We start from the raw sequence: 27,967 nt of genomic DNA, 5'->3' as shown, positions 1-27,967 counted from the left end.
CACCCCAGGGGAGGAAGCCTGGCAGGGATCATCAACACCATCACTGCCACCCCCTCCCCCTGTGGAGAGAAGCTGACATTGATTGACAAACACCCCTGCCCCCCCTCCCCACCTGAGAGAGCCTTCTACTAACATACAACCCCCACCCCTTCCCGGAGAGAGAGACAGACACCTTCACAGCTCAGGATATCCCTGCAGCCTCTCTCAGATCCCACCTGGTCCCTGTAGTGCATGTGTCCATTCTTCCGGGGGGTAGTGCTGCCCCCCTGAAAAATGCTGCCCTAGGCAAATGCCTTGTTTGCCTTGGGGTAAATATGCCCCTGTGTGTATCCCTAATCAGTACTGCATGTGATACATTTTTATTCTAATCATAGCATGATTAGTAAAGCCGTTTCCCTTGGCAGGCGTGCAATTCACATTTAAAGCAGATAACAGATTTTCACAGAGTGGGTTGTGCTTGGAACCAATTTATATAAGGTAGCCATAAAAAAAGTTATTTTTGCAAAGATGAAAAAGAAATTACCCATTTATAAAAACTAATGCCAATGTTGTGAAATACTGCTACAGACATTAAAGATAAGATACATGTATTGTTTAATACATACCTTGTAAATTTTTCCGTAAGACTTTCCACAAAGGAGAAAATTTCATGCCAGTGGTTTTTGACGCTGCCAGACCTGAAAAAAAAAAAAAATATGCATGATTAATATATTATGTCATTTATAGCACTTGCTGATATAGGCATATAACTTTATTTTTGCCCGCCCTGTCTGTTTTAAAGAGACTCCATTAGAAAAAAAAAATTTTCAAGCAATGATAATTCATCTTTGTTTCCCTGTGAAAATGCTTCGTTCATTCTGTGCAGTCCCTCCTAAAATTAACATTTTCCTGACCATGGGATTGATTTACTAAAGGAGTTTAATGACGCTGTGTTCACTTGAATTATCCAAGTATTAAAGGAAGTTTCTGTATAACTGGCTTTCAAGCTGCAGTGTGAGGGGCAGCTTCAGTTCCTAAGCATTTTTGTACTGCCTTCCCGATTATTTATTGTTTTTTTTTTTATTAGATCCTTATATTTCATTTTGCATGCTGAGCTAGTTTAAAGAGGAAAAGGATGTCCACAACCCAACCATTATTGGATATCACCAAACATTAAAAATAAGGACTTTTAAGGACACTCAAACCTTCTTACTCTGAAACCATAGTAATGCATAATACAACATTACAGTTGATTATTTTCTTAAAAGTATTAAAAACATTACTGACTCTACAAAGACATGTAATACATTTTCAATAAAAGTTTATAGATCATATGGCCACTGATTTGTCATCATCTACGTATCGCTAATACATTTACTACATTTTACTACATTTTTTACTACAATGTGAGTGATATGCAGATGGTGACATCTTAATGGAGGGCAATAATGTAACTCTATGGCTTCCATACACATACAGACATTTCTGATGAGCCACGTGCTAACATTACAGTATTATTGGAGCTTCTCTCTAGGTGGCCATGTCAAATTATTATTTGCCCAGACACAAATATCCTTTGTTTGGTGCCTAAGACGTAGCTTTGTGACTCTGGGGCAGCCATACAGTAATTTCCCATGTTTCCAAAGCATCACAAAAAATAAGGTTTGTACTTACTTTAAAACCTTTTTCTTGAAGTCCATTGAGGGACACAAATTGTATATAATGTAATACTCACCACATATGTTACAATCTAATCATGCAATCTCCTTTAGATTTACCAACAATTTATGTCGTGCAGCAGCCTGTCTGATTGGATAGATTAGGTAGGTCCTCATATTACATAGCCAGATTTTAATGAGTATGGTGACCCATAGACTGGTAGATTATATGCAACTGTCTACAGGAGGTGGCCACAGGCAAACAGAAAAGACATTGAAGGCTAACCTCATTAAACCTGCCCCTAACTGCCATGCTTCAACTTTGTCAGCAAACAGTAAATAAAGCCAATGAAAACAGAGGGGTGGGAGTAGGATCTGTGTCCCTCAAAGGATTTCAAGAATAATATCTAACGTTAAGCATAAAAATCATTGCCAATCTTAGACTGATGGGAATTCCCAAACTAGTCCAACTGAGGATTCGGTAATAAGCACTGAGAAATCTAACGTGTGAAAATCTTACTCGAAGCATGGCTGAAGAAATCAATGCTCAAAAAGAGCTATATGAAAAAAGGGGAAGCAAATATGAAAAATACTACTTTAAAGGAAAGGCACCAAGAGAAAAACTTGTTTCAGAGCAGGACAGGTAACACCATTAAGGGGAGATTGCCATTGTGAAAGAAAGGTGGAAAGCCACAATGATACGGAGGACAACCAAACAACCACTATAAGGAAAATAGTTGATAGGACAACAAAAGTGGTCAACAAAAACAAAAATGTTTGGTAGGATATCTAACCCTTGACACCATGAAAAGGAATGTTAGACAATCAATGTATGTTTTGACCACTTCCTCTCCCTCTATCTTAATCTTCTGTTTTTTTACGGATTGGTGGGGATTAGTAGAGCCGAAGGAGCTGTGACAGGCACTCATGAAGAATGCCCGAATATGCTTGCCCTTTTTGCCCAGTTCCTCCATCTGTACCTTTTATTCATAGAAGCCATATCATAGCTTCTATGAATGAAACACAATCTTTGAATGGAGAGAGAGGAACTTTTTAATCATCCACTGGTCCTCAATTCATAGATCATATTTCATTCATCGTGTGGACATGAGATTGACAATGCTGCTATTGTGAAACATGCCAGAATAGAACTTGTTCCTGCTGGCTACTTTAATATGATATTAATCTGATGGCTATTGTGCATTTTGGTGTGCAGCATTACTGTTGCTGATACAATTGGTTGATGCAGTGTAGTAAAATAGAGGTTCAGAATAAAGGAAAACTAAAATGCTATTCCTTAACATATTCCCTTACAAAGAAAACCTGAACTTTACTCATGCAAGATAAAGCAAATGTAGGCTGTAGGGGCCTGGATGGTAGGCATCCCTGAGACCACAAACAGTGGTCAAAATGATCAAAAACTCTCTAACATACAATAACAAAGTCTATGTAGCGGCTTAGAACTGGCAGCAACACTCACAAAATGTTATGCAGTACTTGCAGAGAGCAATGCACAGAGACCGGCAGCACCTGGAGAGGAGGGGGAAGCTGGAAGGCAGATGCAGCAGAACTAGTATTGGAAAGATTCCTATTTAGAAGCTCTGATGACTGTAGCTCCCTATACTGTCCCTCCTCCTCTAGAACCTCTCCCTACGATAGGCACACTTTCCCTGTCAAGTGGTTCCTGTCCCTAACCTAGCCATACGCAGAATGTGTGCCCTCACTAAAGATGGTCGCAGGGGTCACCTGGGTGACAGTGTTCAATTGGACAGCAGCCCACCTGATGACATGTACAAAAGGTCCAAGAGGAAACCTCATTCCTCCTGTCCTCCACTCTCCCTGCAAGGAGACATCACTGCCCAAACGAGGAAGCTCTATATTTCCTTACTAAGATAGCACCCAATAGGGAAATTGGTTTTTTCCTTGTTAGGCAATTTATGCCACAATGGTGATTCTCTCCATATACTCCCTGGAAAGGAATATTACTCTCTCAAAAAATTAATACCTTACTGTATTGTGGAATTCCAAGCTAAAGCCTAAATAATCTTAATCCCAACCCCTCCTAACACCTATCCTGACTATGCTGTGTACAAAATACAGGGCTGGGACAAGGGGTGGGAGAGAGGGCCAGCTGCCCTGGGCGTAATGGTTTACCTTAGTTGTGGAGGGACCTTTCATCTGTTACAAGGCTGACAGGAGTACTGACAGCATCAGTGATTTTGACGAGTGACTGCTGGGCGTAGGATCCCTAAGCATGCACATCACGATTGGGGGGCTGCAGCTTGACACCTTTGCCCTGTGAGCTTGATGACCTTGTCTCGGCACTGACGAAAGATGCATATGCTTACCTATTTTCAGACTGCTCTGGTCTGGTCATGTTATCTGGCTTCCCTGAGTCAGCTAGCGGCAGCTGTAGGAGAGAGGAGGGAGCACTGACAACAGAAGGGCCATAGTAGCCTATGGGAGATATCCCGCTCCCAGGAATTACAGCCATTGTCGGAGCATTCTCTTCACTCCCCTGCAGTTGGTGCTGGCTGACACAGGGAAATTATGTAACTGGACCAGAGTGGCTTTCTTTTAAAGGTTAGTCAGCATATATGTGTTAGGATGGGGCAGGTAGAATTTTCAAGATTAGTTGGGTTTATTTTTTAATTTTACTTTTAAAAAAGAAAAAGTTAAAAGTAGATCTCCAACTCTTTGGAGCAGCTTATGTATAGAGCAGAGGCAGCCAACAACGGATGCCGAATGCTAAGTCTATGGGTTACGCCATCTCCTATTCATTTCCCAGCCGTTGTTGGCTTTCTCTCTCTACACAGAGAAAGACCAGTGAAGACCGGACCAGAAAAACTTCAGAATAGGTAAGTACAGTGATATTTTCTTTACAGGGTTAGATAGATTAGGCTTAGAATGGGGTTGGGAGTAGGTTTTGTGTCAGATATCTGGTATAAAACGTCCAAAAAAAAAAAAAAAAGAGTTCAAGACCAATGAGCCTAGAATCCAAAAAAGGTTAATATTGTTTGTTCAGCAAGGCAATGAAAACCAGTGTTTCAGGAGTTCAAATGGATCCCCCATTCTTCAGGGCTCAGATATTGCATCAACTTGGGGGGGACTCCATTTCATGCAAAAAACATTCTGTACAAGAACAAGGAATTTCAGGCTTACAGAAACTCCCTCATGATCAGGGCTCTGAAATTACCTGGTTTAGATAGTGTGGACAATCTAAAAGGCAAAATGTTTGTGGATAATTGTGTACTTTTTGCAATCAGTGGTTTGGGCTCCCCCAACTAAAGAAAAAAGGTTTGGTTGGATTTTTGCTTCAAAGCGTATCTCAAGCATTAACGTAAAAGAGAAAAAAGAAATTTGGAATTCATGTACATTTCTCCAATGTTCTCTCTCTTTGAACACACTGCAAGTACAAAAAAAATAACTGCTGATGTGCCAGATATCCCGTGTGCTCCCACCTTCCTCTTTGACATCACAGCACAGTACATTTTTGGTTCTAAATTTCAAAGCACATGTTGTCAGCCCTACCTACATCATTTCTGCTGGATTCCAAAGAACATAGGCCTCTCCCCATTTTCCCTGGCAATATCTCTAGTAAAGTCAACAGGTATCCTTTGCACTTATTATACACATATAACAATAACTTTCAATGGTATATTTTGCTGACCAAAAAGGAGAAAATATGAGTTAATTGTTAGGGTTACATCAATTTAGGGATTAAAATTCCCTTTTCCATTTATCTGGTTGCCAAGATAGCACTAGTAGTTTAGGCTACAGGAGGATTGGATGGTACAGGTACACCACTAATTCTAGTGTAGTGTCCTCCTAGGTAGGTGCTAGGATTATGTAGATAAGATTAGTTATGTTTTTGATAGGTACATTTAGTGGTTAGTCTGTAGGCAGAGTGGCTGAAATTATTGCTAGATAAAAGTATAGTACTGTACTGAGTGAGCTGTGATCATCTAGTAAGGTCTGCTATATTCTCCGCTGCAGGTGGCTCTGGACCATCACGGCAATACAGCTGAGAGAAATTTTTTTCCCCTGTGTCACATGGAGCAGTGATCCAGTTGGATGCTCTTGAACCATGTGACTCTGGTGGCCATCTTGGGCCAATCAGAGTCTATTTAGGTCTCTGCCCCTGGGTTTTGACATGCTTTATGTGAGTAGCTAGAGTAGGAACAGGTTACCCGTCTGTCAGGGACAGCACTAGCAGTAGGGAGAGGTTTCAGTGGAGTAGGAAGACAACAGGGACTACGTCTACCATCTCAGGAAGCTTCCTCTTTAGACTTGACCAGCCAAGTCACACTCCACTCCTTGTGGCAGACACAGTTGGCAGAGTCTATATACTGCTGTCTCTGCACAGAACTGTTGTGAGTGCCCCAGTTGAGTTAACTTCCTGTTGGGCCTGTTTGTGCAGTTGTACTATTTTTAAAATATATTTGGCAACTCTATATGCTTACTGCCTGCCACACCATGCTGAACTTACCCAACAAGAGTGTCTGCTTAGCAGCAGAATGTCTGCTACATATTGATAGGTGTACTTGAAGATAACCTTTAAAGCTTAACTCCAAGCACAAAAACTTTCACTGAAATATGTTCCTTAAAGTGGAGCTCCACCCAAAAGGGGAAGTTCCGCTTTAAAGACTGGTCCCCCACTCCCCATTAAGGATTGGCACCTTTGGAGGGAGAGCGGATACCTGAATTTGACAGGTACCCGCTCCCACTTCCGCTCCGCCTAGGCGATCAGAAGTGGAAGGTGTCCTCCCCTCCTCCCTCCCCGTAGTCTTTTGGGGCACGTGACAGGTCCCAGAAGACTACAGAACCATTCAGGAAGTGCAGCGCTACTCGCGCATATGCAGTAGGCACCTGGCTGTGAAGCTGCAAGCTGTCACAGTCGGGTGCCCACACTGAAGATGCCAGCGCCCAGGGAGAGAAGACGGCCAGTAAAATGGGCTGCCGGGGACACACCGAGGGACAGGTGAGTGTTTTTTAAAAGTCAGCAGCTACAGTTTTTTGGCTGCTGACTTTTATTTTTTGACAGCGTGAGTGGAACTAATAAGTAATTATGATGCAGCGCTAGAACATTATAATCAGTGTGATCATATATTGAAATAACACAAGCAAAAAATAACAAATGAACAGAATCTGTTATAGTGAATCACTTAGTGCAATCTGTGCAAAAACCAAAAGGTTCAATGGAACCTAAAAAAGGTGATTTGAACTATATTCCCTTCAGGGAATTAAACCATAGTGCTTCCCTATATAGGGACAATAGTAATTATACAGGTGACGTGTAAACAAACCATAAAAAAACACAGATCCGACAAATCATTTAAGTGTCCATCAGTAATTCAATTGCTATATAATAGCAGCAATCATACATTTTCAAACGTGATCATGCGTTTGGTGATAGGTGAAGTGATATCCAACAATGGCAGGCATGCGCGCTCACCTTCCCACTGCGACCCCCAAAAGGGGCCACAACGCCTTTTAGATCACCTGGATCCTGCTAGTAATCACTGGGTAGGTCAGGTATCGCACTCCTTATAAGTACCTCCTTCTCTCCCTCTTATGCCTCCATCCACAGTAGGTAGTATATACGTTTAGGCCGATGCATAATATAAAACCACAAAACAGAATGCCTCCATAGTGTAAAACCATAAGTTTTATTATATATAAATAAAAACACCAAGTGCTCACTTACATCAAAGGAGAAACATACAGGCTTTTCATCACCAAGACGTGTGCTGTATGCACCCTGGAATTCAAAGATGGCGCCAACCGGAAGTGCGTCACTACGCCGTCTCTACGCGTTACGCCACGCCCCCGTGGCTTCCTCAGGAGCGAGTGGAACGCCGCTTTAATAGCCAAAAAGGATATACTTTGCAAACCCAGATATTTTCTTGTAAATGTAGCAGTGACTTTTTTGTACATAGCCTGTGCAGAGATCAGAGCTGTGGGAGGGACCCAGCAGGCTCCACCCACTACAGGATGTGTGCAGAAAATGAAAGGAAGAAGGCGGACACAAGAAGCAAATTGCCACACTAGATTAATGCACGGATCTGGAATAAATACACAAAGCACACCAAGATTCAAGCAAGAATGCACATGCCTCTTGTATTTAGACAATATTTGCTTAACCTGGAGTTCAGCTTTAAAGTGGTTGTAAACCCTTACATACACCCAGTAAAGTCAGTGGCCTCCGATATACAGAGATTAAACAAATCCTCTTACATACGTTGTACCTGTTTTTTTTTTTTTGCAGTCTTTATAAAGCCCGTCTAAGCTCTCAGAAAACCGGGAAGGAGAGCTGAAATTACACATTGCAGAGCTCAGTGAGGGGAGCTCTGATAGCTGATTGGAGGAAAGGGACACCCCCCCCCCTCCACACAGCTCACAGGAACACAGCTAACACTGTCAATCACAGGCTGTGTTGGAGTTCCCTCCCCGTCACCTTTTTTCTCTTGGTGTCAGCAAAACCTGTCAGAAGTCACTCATGCTGATAGAAAAGGAAATACAGCAGACAGAAATGATTCTTGGAGGTCTTCATGGAGAAACGTACACACTATAGAGGGATATGCTTTGTTCATATTTCATCTCTGAGGTTTACAACCACTTTAAGCTAATATAGCACTGCACAGGAAGAGGGAATGAACATGTAATGATAAATGGAAAAAAACAGTTAAAACACAAAGGTCACAGGATATTCACAGTAGTAGTTAACATTGATTTTGCAGATTAGCTAGATGAATAGAACCTTCTACTGAAGTAAGTAAATATAATCAGCTAACACTAATCCTATAGATATGTAAGGATTACAAGGGCATGGAACTAAAACAATTGAATCTGCTTTCTTAAAAATAGCTAGTATACATGGAGACGTGTCTAAAAGGAAAGAAAGACTTAAAGAAAGTGGTGTGTCAGTGTATGAACAATAGACAAACCCCATGGTAAATAGCCATAGCATTGGATGGGCAGACACCCTTGTTGTCTTTTCTTTTCTTCAGTCAGTACAAGCACTGCCACTTTCAGGCTAAGCACTTCATGCTTCTACCCCAGTGACCACATTTGGCCTCGTTATCAAATGATCGTTAGTGTCAAATTACCAAGCTGCGGTTTCTAAAGCAAGCAAAATCCTCTCTTGTATCAAAAGAGGTATAGACTCCAGAGAGAGATATCATATTACCCCAGTACAAATCATTAGTAAGACCTCATCTGGAATATGCAGTTCAGTTTTGGGCACCAATTCACAAAAAGAACATTGGGGAACTGGAGAAAGTACAGAGAAGAGCAACCAAACTGATAAGAGGCATGGAGGAGCTCAGCTATGAGGAAAGATATTAGAGGAACTGAATTTATTCTTTCTTGAGAAGAGGAGATTAAGGAGAGATATGATCAACATGTATAAATACATCACTGGTTCATATAGTGAACTCGGTGTAGAGCTATTCACCCTGTGGTCATCACAGAGGACAAGGGGGCACTCTTTACATCTGGAGGAAAAGAAATTTAATCTCCAAACACGGAAAGGTTTCTTCACAGTGAAAGCTGTGAAAATGTGGAATAGACTCCCTGAAGAGTTGGTTCTGGCCAGCTCAGTGGATTGATTTAAAAAAGTCTGGGATTCTTTCTTGGATACACAGAATATAACTGGATACTAACATTTATAGGTAAAGTTGATCCAGGGAATGTCTGATTGCCTCTCGGGGGATCAGGAAGGATTTTTTTCCCCTGCAGGAGCAAATTGGATCATGATTTGCTGGGGTTTTTTTGCCTTCCTCTGGATCAACTGTGGGTATAGGATTCAAACTTTTTTTTTAATGGTTGAACTGGATGGACTTTTGTCTTTTTTCAGCCAGACTAACTATGTAACTAACCGGATTAAAAATGAATGTTCAGGAGTGCTTGTAGCCATCAACCCCCAACAGACTCACTAGAAGAGCTGCTCTTCCAGTGTAAACTGCAAAGGGAAAGGCTAGGATTGACAGCTAGGTATAACCATGTGTATCTGGAGCACTGATAGCTGCTTCTGTATCAATGAAGGCCGCAAACCAGTTGCAGCCTTCATTTCTATCTGAGTTTATGTGCATATCAAAGTATTGTCCTTTGATCTGTACATACTGTCAGCTGCAGCAAAACTGAAACTAAAAATAAATGAATAATAAAAAGTAGTTCCTATTTAACACTTATAACTCTTTAGTTAAAGCTCATCATTTTTTATTAACTCCTACCTCCTACTTATTTTTTAACAATTTTTCCTAATCTTTTAAATCATTTATATGTAAACTTTTTCAATTTCATCCATTTAAAGCAGAATTAAACTCTTTCATTCCACATAATTTTTTTTTTTTATTCTTGTGCTGCTAGCTTTAGTAAATAAATTGGAAGGAATGTTACGTAGTGCCACCCCCGAAGGAGCCGATTGGTAATTTTAAGTTTTGCTTCTCAACTCTAAGACCAAGTTCAGCCCCTCTGGCACACCTGGTTGAATAATATCACTGCAAGCACAAGTAACAACACAAGTGTAAAATACCTTTCGCCTGGCTGTGAGGTATTGCCAATAAATAACACACACGCATAGTAGTAAACATGCTTAGTCTATTTATACGGATTAGCATAAATGGCAGTCTAAACAGGATTGAACATACAGCAGGCAAGTTAGGAAACAAGCTGCTAAACAGGGTAAAAGAACTATACCCAAGAAGAAAAGAAAGAAATAAGATTCTATGTCATTAGCCAGAATTAATATATCAGTTAGCAATAAAAAATGTATACAAACTAAAAATGCAGCAATAATTTATCTCTATACTGGATCTGAGTGCACTCTAATAAACAGACAGCGGTATGGTACCTCTTTAGCAAACGGGTAAAGACTTTGCGGCAGCTGCAGTTAGTCCTTAGATTCTTCGCCAGCTAAAATGTTGGAGCTCATTGGCGTGCATAAAGGCAATCAATAAGGCCTGCAGGCAACATTAACTCTAAAGAGTACCTTACTAGGTTAGTTCAGTAGGTGGAATGGTCATCAAGACCAAAACAGGGAACATAACCCTGCAATTTTGTATGTTGACATTGAGAGACAATCCACCACCGAAGCATTGAGGAGCGCCATCTGCCACAGGAGCAGAGAATCAGCTCACAAAGAGACAGGAAAGCACTAACAAAGGAACAGCTTCTCTCCATATAAATTGGTGTATAGCCTTTTATTGACAGTTTGGAGGACCTATAGCCGAAGGATATCCCCATAACCTACGGACGATAGGGTTAACAGTGTGATCAGACCGAAGTTCAGTAGGTCTAACCATCAGGTGGGAGGCTGAAGGTGAAGGTTCCTCACTAGTGGTGATTCCAGTTTACCGTTTTCTTTGAACACTTGGACGGAAGGGAACTTTCTTTACTGAGACTTTCACTTGAATGTTTCATATGTCATTCTGATGAATGGTTACATTATTACTATGATACATTTATTACCAATCCAGCGGGAATTATGATACGTACAGAGGATTTGGTATAGAGTTTTTGCGGACTTTTATTATTCATTGTCTGTAGCACTATCCTGTCTATTATATTGCTTTTTAGATATGTGGTGTGATCATATGAGAACTTGGCAGCATTTTCCTGCTCATCCATTCATTCATATATTGTTGCACACCAGTATTGCGCACAGGCTGCTTTTTTTAGATCGGTAGGTAGTGAACAGGGGACGTCAAGCCCTTTTACCAGACCCAGCGAAACTGCAGCAATGCTCACTCTGGCTGGATGTTCGCTCACTCTGGGTTGCCCAGGCGAGTCTGTAGTGCAGCACGTCTAACCAGGCAGTGGTTCAGTCTCTCTCCCTCTGGTGGTGCTAGGGCATTGAGGTTCTCTCTCCACTTTTGACTTCAAAGACTAGCACAGCAAAGGGGACTTTAGTGGCTTGGTCTCTCTCTCTCTCTGATGGCGTCCCTCTCGGCCCAGACTTCAGCCTCCTCTCTCTTGGTAACACACTCTGCCCCCCAGCTTCTTTCTCGGGCTTCAGGTTCTCCCCTCCCTCGTTCAAACAGGGAATGCTGGGGGCTGCAGTTTGTCCCCTGTCAGTCCAAATGGAGCCGCCAATCTTCTGGGACTACATTTTCCATCATCCTCCTCTGGTCAATTAGTCCCTTGCCACTGCCAGGAAAAAAAAGGGAGGGTGAAGAAACTGGTTGGTGGTGAGCAGCATGTGGGAAGGGACACACCAAGCCCACACCTACACTTATCTTCCCCCTCTGTTTGGCTCCCCACAGCTGACGGGGGGGGGGGAGCAGGTAGGATACACAGAGCCACACGATCTCCCTGCCGCAGTGGAGGGCAGAGCATGGAGGGGGGATGGGGCAGATGGGGCTGAGCTCGGCAGCACCCGCTACAATTATATTTACTTGTTTCAAATTTATTTCTGGTTTCTGACCTAGGCCAAAATGATGCCATACATCCCAGGAGTATTGAATAAGCATTAAAGCAGTGTGAAACGCATCTACTGATCTTCCCAGAGCCGTGTATTGCTGTCTTTTTATGTTCATGGATTGAATAATAAAGCCGTCTGCTGTTTGCATATTGGAGTGCCGCTACTTCTTTTCCTCATACCCACTGATCTTGGTTGCGGACCAAGCAGGCACACACACACATCCAGCAGCATGGGATCTCTGGCAGGTCAGCCTTAAGTGGTGTTTACCCTATATGATATTTCTATGTTTAAATACCTTCACTATGCTTTGGACCAGAAATATCACTATAGAGCATAGGTCTATAGGTCTCCAAACTTTATAAGCAAAGGGCCAGTTTACTGTCCTTCAGACTTTAGGGGGGCCTGACTATGGACACTGGGAATAGAAAAGGTTTCAACATCAATGGGGAAAAAACAATGCCCCATCTTTGGTGTCAGTGGATGGAATTGTACCTCAATGTTGATGTCATTGGGAGTAATTGTGCCCCATTATTGGTGTAATTGGGCTCCATTGTTGGTGTCATTGGGAGAAATTGTTCCCCTTCATTGGTGTCAGTGGGGGGAATTATGCCCCTTGTTAGTGTCAGTGGATGAAATAGTGCCCCAAGGGCCTTATAAAAGCAAGCAAAGGGACTCATCTGGTTATCAGGCTGCAGTTTGGAGACTACTGCTATAGAACATGTAGGCAGGTTTAAGTTAGGTGCTGCCAGGTCCATTGATGCTGTTGCCTCCACCTAGTTTGGGTCCATGTCCATGGTCTCGGCTGTTTCCCGGTTCCCTGAAAAGAGAGCTACACCTGGATAAGGCTCAAGAATGACACAGCCAGCCATCAAGGTACAAAGCCATCAAGCCTTGGAATTTGCCCCGAAGACACCAGCTATTGGAGTATGCCTCTGTTGGATGCTGTAGCTACATGGACTCTACCTCTGCAGCTGCACCGGGGCAGCACGTGGTTAGATTTAGGGTCTAGGGAATTAGGAACATTGACTGTCACTGAAAGTATCTGGGAAAGTCCTGTTGTTCTTTGGACTTTGTGTTCCTTGGACTGTATCTTGCTCTGCTCTTTATTTAAATAAAATTTTTGAAACTTTGTCATCCCCCTTTGTCTGAAGTTACTAAAAAGGGATGTAATGCAAGTAACCAGCACAATTTTGCACTTAGTCTATCTTTTGGGTCACTAGCACATGAGGTATGAAAAGTCAACATGTTAAAAGTTACCTTAATGCAAATTATACATGCGGTTGCCATGAGCAATGAAGGTATAGTCCGCAAGCAGCCTGTTATGAACGTGTGCCTGTTATAGGTATGATTGCCTCTAGCTGCAGGGGAGATGTTGTCGGCACTCCATATGCTGTGGTCTGTCTCCTTTAGCAAATGGAAGGGAACTGCACTGCAGAGGTCCCCATCCTGTACAGAGGTACTTAAGTTCAAGAGTTAAAGTCAAGTGCACGTTGGAGCCCGTGTATGGCAGGGTTCCATGCTGCTACCGGGATCTGCAGTGGGAAATGCTGGACAGGTAACTGTGCCTAATTGCAAGCTACAGTGGGAAGATGTACATTTACATGGGGATCCAAGAGTTAACAGTTGTGCAAGTGTATACAGTATACATTCATCTCCAGAGGCCTGCCTTATGATCAAGTATTCCCCGATGGCAACCTCAGCCTTGTTCTAGGGCAGTGGTCGGCAAGCCGCGGCTCGCGAGCCACATGCGGCTCTTTACAAACTTAAATGCGGCTCTTCTGTGTGCCGGGCGCCCGCTCCCCTCCCTCCTCTCGGGCAGCCGCCCGCTCCCCTCCCTCCTCTCGGGCGGCCGCCCCCTCCCTCCTCTCGGGCGGCCGCCCCAAAAGTCAGGACATCCTGCAGCTGTCAGGATGTAGGCGGGGCAGCCAGGATGTAGGCGGGGTAGCGTGACAAACTCCTCTCCTCTCACAGTCCGCCCTGAAGACCAGAACGGCGCGGGAACACGGCGAGAGGAATGCGCGGAGCAAAGGTAAGTGAATTGACACAGGGGGGACTTACTATATGGGGGATGAATTACTATATGGGGGACTTACTATATGGGAGATGAATTACTATATGGGGAATGAATTACTATATGGGGAATGAATTACTATATGGGGGATGAATTACTATATGGGGGATGAATTACTATGGGGGATGAATTACTATGGGGGATGAATTACTATGGGTGATGAATTACTATATGGGGGATGAATTACTATGGGGGATGAATTACTATATGGGGGATGAATTACTATGGGGGATGAATTACTATATGGGGGATGAATTACTATATGGGGGATGAATTACTATTGGGGATGAATTACTATATGGGGGATGAATTACTATTGGGGATGAATTACTATATGGGGGATGAATTACTATATGGGGGATGAATTACTATGGGGGATGAATTACTATGGGGGATGAATTACTATGGGGGATGAATTACTATATGGGGGATGAATTACTATGGGGGATGAATTACTATATGGGGGATGAATTACTATATGGGGGATGAATTACTATGGGGGATGAATTACTATATGGGGGATGAATTAATATGGGGGATGAATTACTATGGGGGATGAATTACTATAGGGGGGATGAATTACTATATGGGGGATGAATTACTATATGGGGGATGAATTACTATGGGGGATGAATTACTATATGGGGGATGAATTACTATTGGGGATGAATTACTATATGGGGGATGAATTACTATGGGGGATGAATTACTATGGGGGTGAATTACTATATGGGGGATGAATTACTATATGGGGGATTAATTACTATATGGGGAATGAATTAATATGGGGAATGAATTACTATAGGGGGAATGAATTACTATAGGGGGGATGAATTACTATAGGGGGGATGAATTACTATATGGGGAATGAATTACTATATGGGGGATGAATTACTATATGGGGGATGAATTACTATATGGGGGATGAATTACTATGGGGGATGAATTACTATATGGGGGATGAATTACTATGGGGGATGAATTACTATATGGGGGATGAATTACTATGGGGGATGAATTACTATATGGGGGATGAATTACTATATGGGGGATGAATTACTATGGGGGATTAATTATTATATGGGGGATTAATTACTATATGGGGGATTAATTACTATATGGGGGATGAATTACTATGGGGGATGAATTACTATATGGGGGATGAATTACTATGGGGGATGAATTACTATATGGGGGATGAATTACTATATGGGGGATGAATTACTATATGGGGGATGAATTACTATGGGGGATGAATTACTATATGGGGGATGAATTACTATGGGGGATGAATTACTATATGGGGGATGAATTACTATGGGGGATGAATTACTATGGGGGATGAATTACTATGGGTGATGAATTACTATATGGGGGATGAATTTCTATGGGGGATGTATTACTATATGGGAGATGTATTTTCAGTTTTAAAAATGTGGCTCTCAAAATAAATTTCAATCGTGGTTTTGGCGAGATTTGGCTCAGTTGAAAAAAAAGGTTGCCCACCACTGTTCTAGGGCATTCGTGAAAACTGCATTTAAGCAAAAGTACCCCATGTGTAGGAGAGTGCCCTTGTCTCAGGTGCCTAGCATAGCCCAGAAGAACCCAGACTTGGCACCCGATGAGTTAATTGGAAAACATGGAGAACGTGACAAACAACGACCACCCTACCCCTTACAAGCATCTACAGTATAAAAAAGACAAATCACAGAATAAAATGTGTACTGTTAATGAGTTATACATTAGCTCTGCGATGGAGGAGCACATTTTGGTTATCATGATACAGTGAATGTGTTGCTAAAACTGATGTTTGAAATTCAGCCCTCCCCACAATAAAGTTCATTTTACTTGCCTCCAATGCTACTTGTGCTGCCAAACTCAGCTGGTGTTAGGAGAAAGTGGTGGCAGAAGAATCTTCAAAAACAGACACTTCCAGGAATGTTGAATTCCTGTTCCCAAACTGAGCACTGGGGTTCCTCTAGCTAGCCCCATACTTCACTGCAGGACACAGAATTGACACAGGAACAGGGGCGGACTGACCATTTGGAAACTCGGGCACTGCCCTAGGGCCCGGGGTCAGTAGGGGGCCCCATGAGATGCCCCGGTACCTTTTTTCATAGGCTTTTTTGAGTTTGGGCAAGGACATGGGCCCCATGATCCCCTATTGCCCGAGGGCCCCATGAGTTGTCAGTCCGCCCCTGCACAGGAACCAGCAGATCGAATAAATAATTGAACCACCAGGAATCCAACACTTCCTGAAGTGTCAGTTTATAAATATTCTTTAACCAGAATTTTCTTGTCACTCCAGCAGGGATCAGAGAGGCGTGCCGCAGGAAAAGTGAATAATAATGATACTGTATGCAGGGAGAACTGTATTTCAAATATCTATTTTAACAACAGAGTCACTTGAATGAAAACTTGGCTTGGGTCCACTGGGCTCATATTGAGTAAATTAAATCACACTGGTTATAACCCCCCCCCCCCCCATCTCAAGTAAAGATTATATTAAGTCAAAATGCTAGCCTGTGTACTGATATATAGAATATGGATGAGAGAGTCTGTCATCTCCCCCACCTCGTTCAGTTTACTGTGAACAAAATGGTGGCAACTTTAAGCTTTTTTTCTGCAAGGCCACTGTACCCATGCAAGGTCATGCAATGATCCTTCTGAGCTCAGTGCGGACTACGCATTTTGGATTCCCGTCTTGGGTGGACCTTTTTCCACCATTGTATCCTGTTTTACATTTAATAATCTGACTCCTAAGGGGTTTTTAAAGCTGTAGTAAACTTGTAGTAAAAAAATTCTCCCTGCAAGTAATATAATGCATTATGTGAAACTTACCCTAAAATTAAGCCCTCCAGTGGCGCGTTGTCACCATCTTCACCCATTCTTCTTTCCGGGTTCCCGGGCTGCAGTTGCTTGAATAGCTGAGCCTCCAATGATGGGAGTTTCGGCCACGGCACACAGCTCTGAAGAAATGGCACGGGTATGTCGTTCCTTCAGAGCGCTTGTGCCAGTGATGTCTCCGGCTGCAGCTCTGTAGAATATCTTCTAAACGTTGCACATTTAGGAGATATTAATTTTATCCTACAGTTAAGCTTTATTATAACCTTACCTGTAGGTAAAAATAGAAATGAGCCTTTACTACCACTTTAAAGCTGCATTCACATTAATGCACTTGGCCCTGTATTAGTTCCCTTCCTTGTTATTCTTCTAGTGTACCTTTCAATCTAGGAAGAGCTCCTCGATCAATAGTGGCAATGGACGAAGAGCAATAAATATAATGAAAAAAGAGCAGATGGCTTGTATTGCTTCTGCAGGGCTAGTGAATTTTGTCAACGATGACTGTTAGGCTTCGTGCAAACTAGTATAGAAGGGAAAATGCTAAGGGCTTGGACCCCATTTAAAGAATAGGTTCACCTTTAAAAAAAAAAAAAAAAAAAAAATGATGCACATCTTTTTGCAGGTAAAAAAAAATGTATTTATTATTTTTTTTATTAGGAGCCAGCAGAGCATTGCACCTGCGATCAGCAGATCACGGGTGCAGTTCAGAGCTCATACAGACTGTTAGTGTATCTGTCTGCTCATACATCGTATGGATTATTATTATTATTATACAGTATTTATAAAGCGCCAATAGTTCACTCAGTGCTGTACATTACAAAGGGGGACAGAACATGTGACAGAACAATATCAATACAATGCAAAACATGAGGGGATTGAGGGCCCTGCTCTTTCGAGCTTACAATCTAGGAGGGAGGGGATAGTGGTACAGGAGGAGATAGCTGTGGGGTATGGAGTGGTAGGAAGAGTGGAGGAGGTCGGCAAGTTAGCAGTGATGTAGTTCGGGGCAGTATGGTGGACTGCTTTGTACGTCAGTGTTAGGATTTTGAATTTGATCCGTTGCGCAATCGGAAGCCAGTGGAGGGATTGGCAGAGGGGGGTGGTGGAAACGGAGAGGTTGGAAAGGTGAATGAGTCTGGCAGCCGTATTCAGGATCGACTGAAGTGGGGATAGCCAGCGGCGAGGCAGGCCAGTGAGGAGGGAGTTGCAGTAGTCGAGTCGTGATTTGATGAGGGAGTGGATGAGCTGTTTAGTGGTTTCTGGGGTTAGGAACGTGCGGATTTTGGCGATGTTGCGGAGGTGGAGTCTGCATGAGTTAGTTAAAGATTGGACTTGGGGCTGGAAGGATAGGTTGGAGCCCAGAATGACACCAAGTACTCTGGCCTGCGGGGCGGGTTTGATGGTGGCGTTGTTGGATGTGATGGAGAAGTCAATGGGGGGTGGTGTCCGGGCTAGGGGGAAGACAAGAAACTCGGTTTTGGAGAGGTTCAGTTTAAGGAAGTGGAGCGACATCCAGTCTGATATGTCGCTCAGTAGGTGTGTGATTCGGGCAGAGACCGAGGGGGTGAGGTGGGGGGTTGAGGGATAGATTTGTGTGTCGTCGGCATAGAGGTGGTAGTTGAAGCCGTGAGAATGTATGGATAGGCAGTTACACAATGAAAGGAAGGATCCATGAACTACCTAGAGTGCTCACCAGTACCCTGGTAGTTCATTGAGAACCACAAGCCAGCCACTGCAATGGATGATGGTATTTGTAGTTCTCGCATTCACTGGACTCTGTGAATGAATGACGTGGCCGGGTGGGTGGAGCACGTTTTTTTAAAAATTGTGACTGTGGTTGCAGGGAGAAAATACCTGACCCACTGTCACTGGGAGGGGGGGGATCAGGGCTGAAAGCTGTGAGAGCATGTTACATGTAACACCTTAAAAACGGGTGGAACATGTAACATGCTGCCGAAGGTGAACTTATCCTTTAAAGAGAATCTACTTGGGAGCTGTTGACCCCATAATGCATGTGTTATCAGCCTCTAAGTGGATTTTACATGATATATGAAAACTGTACTTTAGCAAGTGAACTTTAAAATCTTGCAAGAGAGTGCAGGATAAACAACAAAAAATGGCTTCTAACAGGATCATAAGCAGCAAAGAAGACCTGTCACAAGGATCAGACCTTTGCACATTGTACTTAGTAGCACTAAAAGTAATTGTGTTTACACATAAATTCATATTCCAAAAAGAACAAATAGGAGGGCTCAAACACCTAGTGCAGTGGTGGGCAACTTTTTTTTCAACTGAGCCAAATCTCGCCAAAACCACGATTGAAATTTATTTTGAGAGCCACATTTTTAAAACTGAAAATACATCTCCCATATAGTAATACATCCCCCATAGTAATTCATCCCCCATAGTAATTCATCCCCCATATAGTAATTCATCCCCCATAGTAATTCATCCCCCATATAGTAATTCATCCCCCATAGTAATTCATCCCCCATATAGTAATTCATCCCCCATAGTAATTCATCCCCCATATAGTAATTCATCCCCCATATAGTAATTCATCCCCCACAGTAATTCATCCCCCATATAGTAATTCATCCCCCATATAGTAATTAATCCCCCATATAGTAATTCATCCCCCATATAGTAATTCATCCCCCATAGTAATTCATCCCCCATATAGTAATTCATCCCCCATATAGTAATTCATCCCCCATAGTAATTCATCCCCCATATAGTAATTCATCCCCCATAGTAATTCATCCCCCATATAGTAATTCATCCCCCATAGTAATTAATCCCCCATATAGTAATTCATCCCCTATATAGTAATTCATCCCCCATATAGTAATTCATCCCCCATATAGTAATTCATCCCCCATATAGTAATTCATCCCCCATAGTAATTAATCCCCCATATAGTAATTCATTCCCCATATAGTAATTCACCCCCCATATAGTAACTCATCCCCCATATAGTAATTCATTCCCCATAGTAATTCATCCCCCATATAGTAATTCCTTCCCCATATAGTAATTCATCTCCCATATAGTAATTCATCCCCCATATAGTAAGTCCCCCCTGTGTCAATTCACTTACCTTTGCTCCGCGCTTTCCTCTCGCCGTGTTCCCGCGCCGTTCTGGTCTTCAGGGCGGACTGTGAGAGGAGAGGAGTTTGTCACGCTGCCCCGCCTACATCCTGGCTGCCCCGCCTACATCCTGACAGCTGCAGGATGTCCTGACTTTTGGGGCGGCTGCCCGAGAGGAGGGAGGGGAGCGGGCGGCCGCCCGAGAGGAGGGAGGGGAGCGGGCCCCGGCACACAGAAGAGCCGCATTTAAGTTTGTAAAGAGCCGCATGTGGCTCGCGAGCCGCGGCTTGCCGACCACTGACCTAGTGCATTACACAACATAGATGCCAAATGCCAATACTCACAAAAATGGAACGTAAAATTGCATAAAAAACACAAGATGCCACAGCAAAGAGAATAGAGTGTGTCCATGCATCCCAGTTGGACTGGCAACTGACGTGTTTCAGAGGTGTACTTCCTTCCTCAGAGCTATGCTCTGCAATTCATCTTGCTGTGGCATCTTGTGGTTTTTATGCAATTTTACTTTCCACTTCTGTGAGTATCATTTGACATCTATGTTGTGTGAACAATAAATTGTTGGTAATGCACACAGCGTTTATGCCCTCCTGGTTTATTTTTTGTAGTTTTCACAAGACTTCCCGGGTTGAGGAGGGCAGCATCTACTACACAATCCTAGGTGAAGTCCATGATCCATTGTGTATCATATCATACATCATTTGTGGTGAACTTCCACTTTGGTAGACCTCTGAGCGCTCAAATTTGTAAGGGTTGAATGTCATGTGTCTATAAATACATATTCCTTCCTGTGAGTCTAAAGTTTAGCAAACCTGTGTTTGGCCATGCAATAAAGAGCACAAATTCACTTTAATGCCCTCTTTTCTCACCCTTTTGTTTAACTCCTCTACTGCTCTGTTCCCTTGCCAGGAGCAAAGTACCCATTACTTTGGGTATGGAGGAATGTGTGACTAACTCCCCTACCTCTCTTTTGACAACACTGGTGATTGAGAGTTGGCAAAGCACAGGTTCACCCTAAGCAATTTGTGATTTCAAAAGGAAATCACATGGCATTGAACATACAGAGTAAGTACCTGTGCTTGTCTGTGTATTGAGCACGGGCAGACATGCTTTCACTTCAGCTAAATAGAGTTGTAATGGTAGGTAGTGTTGAATGAGAACCAATTCTGTACATCTATGTAGTCCACATTTAAAGCAAAACTTCACTCTGTCAGTTTGGACTATTTTTAATCCTCATGCTGTAACTGTAATGGGGCAGTCATCTTAAAATGTTATTTCCATTATAGGTGAATTCTGCCTCATAACTGGTAATATCAAATCTCTGGCAGGATCTCCAGTGGTGAGACCTTCCATTTGGAGATCCAATCTTGATACTGTGCAAACGTGGAGTTTTAACCCAACTCAAGTAGTGCATTTTCTGTTATGTAGGTATAGCACCCTCATAGAATAGTGCATGCAGGTTGCTAGGTAATGTTAGTTAGCTCCTGTGTAATCAGTGGAGGATAAGGGGTGGATCATTCAGGCCTGCTCAGTGTCTCACAGGCTGCTGCTCTGATTCCCCCCCCCCCCCATATTTTAGATGATTCTACAATTATTGTGGGGGAAAGAACAGAGTGAACAACCTCAATATTTATGGGGATCTAGCCAATCCCTAGGGAGATGTGCCCAGTGAGTGGTGTGGGAGTCCATACATAGTCTATTGCTTGATGCAAAGCGGGACCAGTCTTGGAGGAGACCCCTGAGACAGGATAATTGGAAATGCCATCTAGAAGACATCTAGTTCTCAGCTGGAGTTTTAGCTGGGGTGGCCTGTTTGCAATGCCTAGTCCTGAAGTGTGCTTGGGTCTGGAGAGTGCCAGGAGGAAGTTGGGGGAAAGTGTTTGGTATATGGTGGTGTGAGTCTGTATCTCCCTCACTGAAGAGTGCCTGGTGGATATTGGAAGGAGGCAACCAATGATCCTGTGGTCGTGTGAGTAGATGGTCCAAGTGCTGGAATGTTGGTGACTATGTGTAGCTTTTTGTCTTGTAGGAGAAGTCATAGTCACCGTCAGCAAAGGAGAATCTGTGTGGCATTTTTGTGCAGCTCAGCAAGATAGATAAGTGTCCTCAAAATGTTCAGTTCACCAATTTTGGAGTATCGTCTTCACCACTTCCAAGTTCAACATTACAATAAATTCCTAAAAAGACACCACTAGATTGTTCCTCTGGAGCCAGTGGAAGAGTGAAGAAAAATGCATTGTGCCTGGCTGTGTGTGTTCTAACTGGGAAAGAGAGTCAGTTCACCAGTGGCTCCTTAAGGGGTGCTCTACATAAAATATATGAGAAATTCATCAGGGAGTAAGACTCCTTTATAATAGCAATTACAGGCAGATGAAGCTGGTACTTTAGCTTCAGAGGTCACACTGGCAAAGCCTGACCAAGCAAGAGACACCTCCTTGAAGACTATTTTTGCCGATGTTTGATGTTCAGTAAATAGTAGTTTGGCTTTTGTACTAATAACAGGTCCTCTTTAACTGCTAAACAACTCTCTAGCTTTACCCACTGATTACCATTTAAAAGTTGCAGAGATTAACACTTTTTTTACTACGTTAACAAAATGTTGAGGTTTCAGAAAACCAAAAATTATGTACAGAAGTGCTTATCAAAAGGATCTGGGAAGTGGAGAGACAAGCTGAGAAAAACAAACTCTGCTAGGATCATTTAAAGGCATATTTGTCAGAGGGAAGATAGATAAGGACTTGCTGATTCATACTAAGTCCTTATTAATCCTGAAGCATATTACCAGCAAACATGTGAGGGACAGTGGGAACATTAGCCTCCCAGTGGCTAGGTAAGGGGCCGATGTATATAGCAGCAGTATGGACTAACTAGCATACAACAAAAAAAGCTGATAGAAGTTCTAGACGTCCCCTGCTCGAGTATGAGAAAATTGGCTTTATTGCTGTACAGTATGTGTTGCTGTTGGAAAGTTTCGCTCATTGCTTCATACCTTCCAATATCAGAGGTTGAGACAGAGGGACAACCTGAAAAGGAAGAAAAAAATGCAGTACTGCGATGAAATGTGGATGTGGCTAAACTGTGCTGGATATTGGCCATGGCCTTAAGAGGCACAGTTAGATATACTCTAAAGCTAAGCATAAACAGATTGAAATTTGTGTGGTATAGCGACGAGCTGCTGAATTTCAATCAGTGTATGAGCCCCTTGTTCAACAGAAGTTGATCTGAATTCAGTTAAACAGACACGCTGAAAAACTTTTGTTGATCAGCGGCTGCAGCCACTGAATAGTGAATCCTGACAGCAACAGGAGAAATTTGTTGCCCATCAGATCCCAGCTTGGGCCTACTCCAACTACAATCTACATACATATGCCAAAATCCTTGTACCCACGTAATACTCCTTAGCTAATGTACAAGTGAGAGTTTCATGGACACTTCTAAACCTACAGGATCATCCTAAGAAAATAAAACCGAATAAGAGTTACCACTTTGAGCCTACCTTAAAGGAAAAACTTAATTACGTCTATGTAATGTATGGCAGTAAGCACTTTGTACAGAGCACAACACACTGTGTAGCGTGCAGTGGCCAGAAGTGTGTGCCATAGTGCTGCCTAAATTGTTGATCAGCAGGCAGAAAAGTTGGCCAGTGTCTGTGGTCAATGGGAATAAAATATGGTCAGTGTTGTGGGTCAGCAGAAGAAAGAAATGCCCAGAGTTGATGGTCAGGTGAAGGAAAAATGTCTGGTGTCAGTAGTCAGGAGGAGGAGAAATACCCAATATTGGTGGTAAGTGGGAGGAAGTAAAAGACCAGCACTGGTAGTTAATGAGGAAAAACTGTCTTGCATTGTTGGTTAATGGGAGATAAAAAAAAATGCCTGGAGTCAGTGGTAGAAAGAAATGCTTGGCATTGGTGGTCAATGGAAGAAAAAATGCCCCAATGCGGGAAAGAGCAGCACGGATGCCCAGAAAAGAATGGGGGTTATTCATGCTCAGTGAGTGAGGGGACCCAGTAATCTGTGGAAGGAGAAGAGGGGCACTATGAAAGAGAGGTGGGCACTGCTGCTTTGTCGACAGAGGGAGGGGCGCTGATGCTTTTTAGAGGAAGACGGGGACACTGGTACTCTGTGGGGGGAGAGGGATGAACTCAGGCTTTGTGAAGAAGGGGGCACTAGTACTTAGTGAGGGGGGACACATTTGTGTCAGTGGGGATTTCTGGTGTCAGTGGGGGGGGTCATTGGTGTACACTGGAATACTTACCTGTCCATACTCTGCTGCCTCCCTCTGTTGGAACCATAATGCTTGTCGGGCACTAGATCATTCTGCCTGACAGAGCAGCAAAGGAACTGAAGCTACCTGCTAGAATGTGCTTTCCAGCATCCTCCTAAGGGCCACCAAGGGCCCTCCAGCACCCTGATAAACCGATGGGGCCTGTCCATGGTCTATTTTGGCCACCATGCAAATTACCTTACAAACAAATGCAGAAATTTAAATTTAAAATTTGTTATTATTCAATAACTTAAAAGCCTTTAAAGAAGAAAGTCTCATGAACAATATAAATGTAATTTCTGGTCTTTAGATTTATTTTGAAATGCTGAATATTTGTGTTGTAAATTCTTTGTACCTCTCTTCCCTTACAGCCCAGTAGCTCCTTGCCATGAGAATCCTGATTTTTGAGTATATCTAATGCTACCAACAGTCCTCAGCATGTGTTCTAAGCACTTACACCGCCCCTCACTCTACATGTGTTGTGACAGCGCTGGTCTTGGGTAAGCACCTGGTGCAGGGACTATCGCTATCTATCAGCTTTCACCATATTCATCTCCTATAGAGCAGCGTGGTTGGACAGCGTTGGGGCGGAGGGAGGGTACACCAGCTCTGGATCTAAGTGCTGTATCCACTTTATTTCCAGACAGGCAGGATGAATTAAAAACACACACACATATATGAAAAGAGAAAATGGATTGCTGCACATAAAAAAACTTTTTTTTTATGCGCAGCAATCCATTTTCTCTCTTTTCAATATATGGCCTCATATATACACACACACATACATACATACATACATATATATATATACACACACACACAGTGCTCAGCATAAATTAATACACTCTAAGATTTGTCAGATAACTTTTACTTTACTTTCAGAATCAACATTTTCTATGGGACACTATACTACAGTATACTCCCACAAATGCGGGCCATTAATTGCAAACAAGATTTGTTAATTTGCACACACAAAAAATATTTTTCCTAACAAATTAATTCAGGACCATGTTTCAAAAATGAATACAACCCAATGAAAGTCTTAAGAGCAAAGTTAAATTTTAGACAACAAAATCCTAATTAAAAAGAAATCAATTACATGTGAGTCTAATTGTTCATTAAACGGGTGTCCAGCAGACAGTTGATTATAAAAGGGTGTTACTTAAAGAAAACCCCTCCCATTTCATGCTGTCACCACATGGAAGAGAAATGTCACAAAGCCTGAGAAAGAAAATAATTTCTTTACACAAGAAAGGTGAAGGCTAGAAGAAGATCAACAAAGCTTTACTTAATAGTCAGAATACTGTAGCAAAAGTGATATAAAAATGTAACAATGATGGAAGCGCAACCATGTCAAAGAGGCATCCAGGAAGTCCACGGAAGTTACCACCTCAATAGGAGAGTCTTCTGATGAGAAGGGTTAAAGAAAATCACCATGCATGTTCACTGCAGTTGGCTAAAGAAGTAGAAAGCTAAACTGGGGTGGTTGTTTCCCGTGACACAATACGGCGTACACTGCAGAGGAATAGCATGCATAGGTGTTGTCCATGAAGGAAGCCTCTCCTAAAGCCCATGCACAAAAAAGCCCACCTAGAATTTGCCAGGGTCCATGCTGAAAAAGAGTACGGGGACTCTGTACTCTGGAGTGATGAGACCAAGATAAATGTTTTTGAAACGGATGGCTTCAAAACTGCATGGCGTCGCAAAGGTGAGGTGTACAAAGAAAAATGCATGGTGCCTACAGTGAAACATGGTGGTAGCAGTGACCTGCAAGAGTGCTACTAGTGTCGGGGAGCTGCATTTCAATGATGGTATGAATTCACAGATGTACTGCTCTATATTGAAAGAGAAGATGCTACCGTCACTCTGTGCCCTTGGTCGTTGTGCACTTTTCCAGCATGACAATGATCTAAAACACACATCTAAAGCCACTGCTACATTTCTAAAGAAGAATAGGGTGAAAGTGATTCAGTGGCCAAGTATGTCTCCTGATCTAAACCCAATCGAACACCTATGAGGAATTCTGAAGCGATAGGTTGAGCATCACTCTCCATGCAGCCTCCAGGCTCTAAAAAAGGCCGTTCTTGCAGAATGGAAAAAGATAGATGTTGCAATATGTCGCCCACATGTTAATTCCATGCCTAGAAGACTTGGTGATATCCTTACAAATCATGGAGGTCATACAAAATACTAGATGTAGTAGTTTTTGTTGTGGGGTGTATTAATTTTTTGGGTTTTTTTTGCATCAGCTAATTTGAGTGTAACTGGAGAATTTGTAATCTAAGTTATATTATTAACCTTACGTTCATGTAATGAGCTAAACAAATGTTCTATAAAACTCAGTTTTAGCAAAATTTTGGAAATTGTTCTTGTGTTCATTGAGATATTGAGTAAGATCTTACTTTTCAAAAGGGGTGTACTCATTTATGTTTAGCACTGTGTGTGTGTGTGTGTGTGTGTGTGTGTGTGTGTGTGTATATACACAGGTGAAACTCGAAAAAATTAGAATATCGTGCAAAAGTTCATTTATTTCAGTATTGCAACTTAAAAGGTGAAACTAATATATGAGATAGACTCATTACATGCAAAGCAAGATAGTTCAAGCTGTGATTTGTCAAAATTGTGATGATTATGGCTTACAGCTCATGAAAACCCCAAATCCACAATCTCAGAAAATTAGAATATTACATGCAATCAATAAAACAAGGATTGTACATAGAACAATATCAGACCTCTGAAAAGTATAAGCATGCATATGTACTCAGTACTTGGTTTGGGCCCCTTTTGCAGCAATTACTGCCTCAATGTGGCGTGGCATGGAAGCTATCAGCCTGTGGCACTGCTGAGGTGTTATGGAAGACCAGGATGCCTCAATAGTGGCCTTCAGCTCTTCTGCATTGTTCGGTCTCACGTCTCTCATCTTTCTCTTGGCAATGCCCCATAGATTCTCTATGGGGTTCAGGTCAGGTCAGGCGAGTTTGCTGGCCAATCAAGCACAGTAATCCCACGGTCATAGAACCAGGTTTTGGTGCTTTTGGCAGTGTGGGCAGGTGCCAAGTCCTGCTGGAAAATGAAGTCAGCATCCCCATAAAGCATGAAGTGCTCCAAAATCTCCTGGTAGTAGATGGCTGCGTTGACCCTGGACTTAATGAAGCACAGTGGACCAACACCAGCAGATGACATGGCTCCCCAAATCAACACAGACTGTGGAAACTTCACAATGGACTTCAAGCATCTTGCAGTGTGTGCCTCTCCATTCTTCCTCCATACTCTGGGTCCTTGGTTTGCAAATGAGATGCAAAAGTTGCTCTCATCAGAAAAGAGGACTTTGGATCACTGAGCAACAAACCAGGTCTGTTTTTCTTTAGCCGAGGTAAGATGCTTCTGACGTTGTTTGTTGTTCAGGAGCAGCTTGACGAGGAATACGACATTTGAAGCCCATGTCCAGGATCCGTCTGTGTGTGGAGGCTCTTGATGCACTGACTCCAGCCTCAGCCAGTCAGTGTTTTGATTGCCTTCCTTGCTGCCAGATCCTTATGCCTGTTTATCCTGCTCCTGAGGGAAAAAAATTCCTTCCTGATCCCCCGAGAGGCAATCGGATATTTCCTGGATCAACTTTACCTA

At 42.7% G+C, this 27,967-nt stretch overlaps 1 protein-coding gene across 1 annotated transcript in view; it reads right to left on the bottom strand.

Annotated features, from left to right (window-relative positions):
- ANTXRL (ANTXR like) overlaps positions 1 to 27,967 on the bottom strand; it is a 244,058-nt gene that overhangs the window by 156,197 nt on the left and 59,894 nt on the right. The window contains exon 2 of the mRNA XM_089687558.1: positions 606 to 677. Within this exon, the coding sequence (XP_089543684.1) occupies positions 606 to 677 (72 nt within the window). The remainder of the gene's footprint in view (positions 1 to 605; positions 678 to 27,967) is intronic.

This window comes from Staurois parvus, unplaced genomic scaffold (assembly GCF_062004578.1).
Source record: "Staurois parvus isolate SC_StPar_1 unplaced genomic scaffold, SC_StPar_1.0 ptg000430l, whole genome shotgun sequence".
Lineage (NCBI taxonomy): Eukaryota > Metazoa > Chordata > Amphibia > Anura > Ranidae > Staurois > Staurois parvus.
The sequence above is the reverse complement of the archived record's forward strand: the minus strand, read 5'-3'. Positions and strand labels throughout refer to the sequence as shown.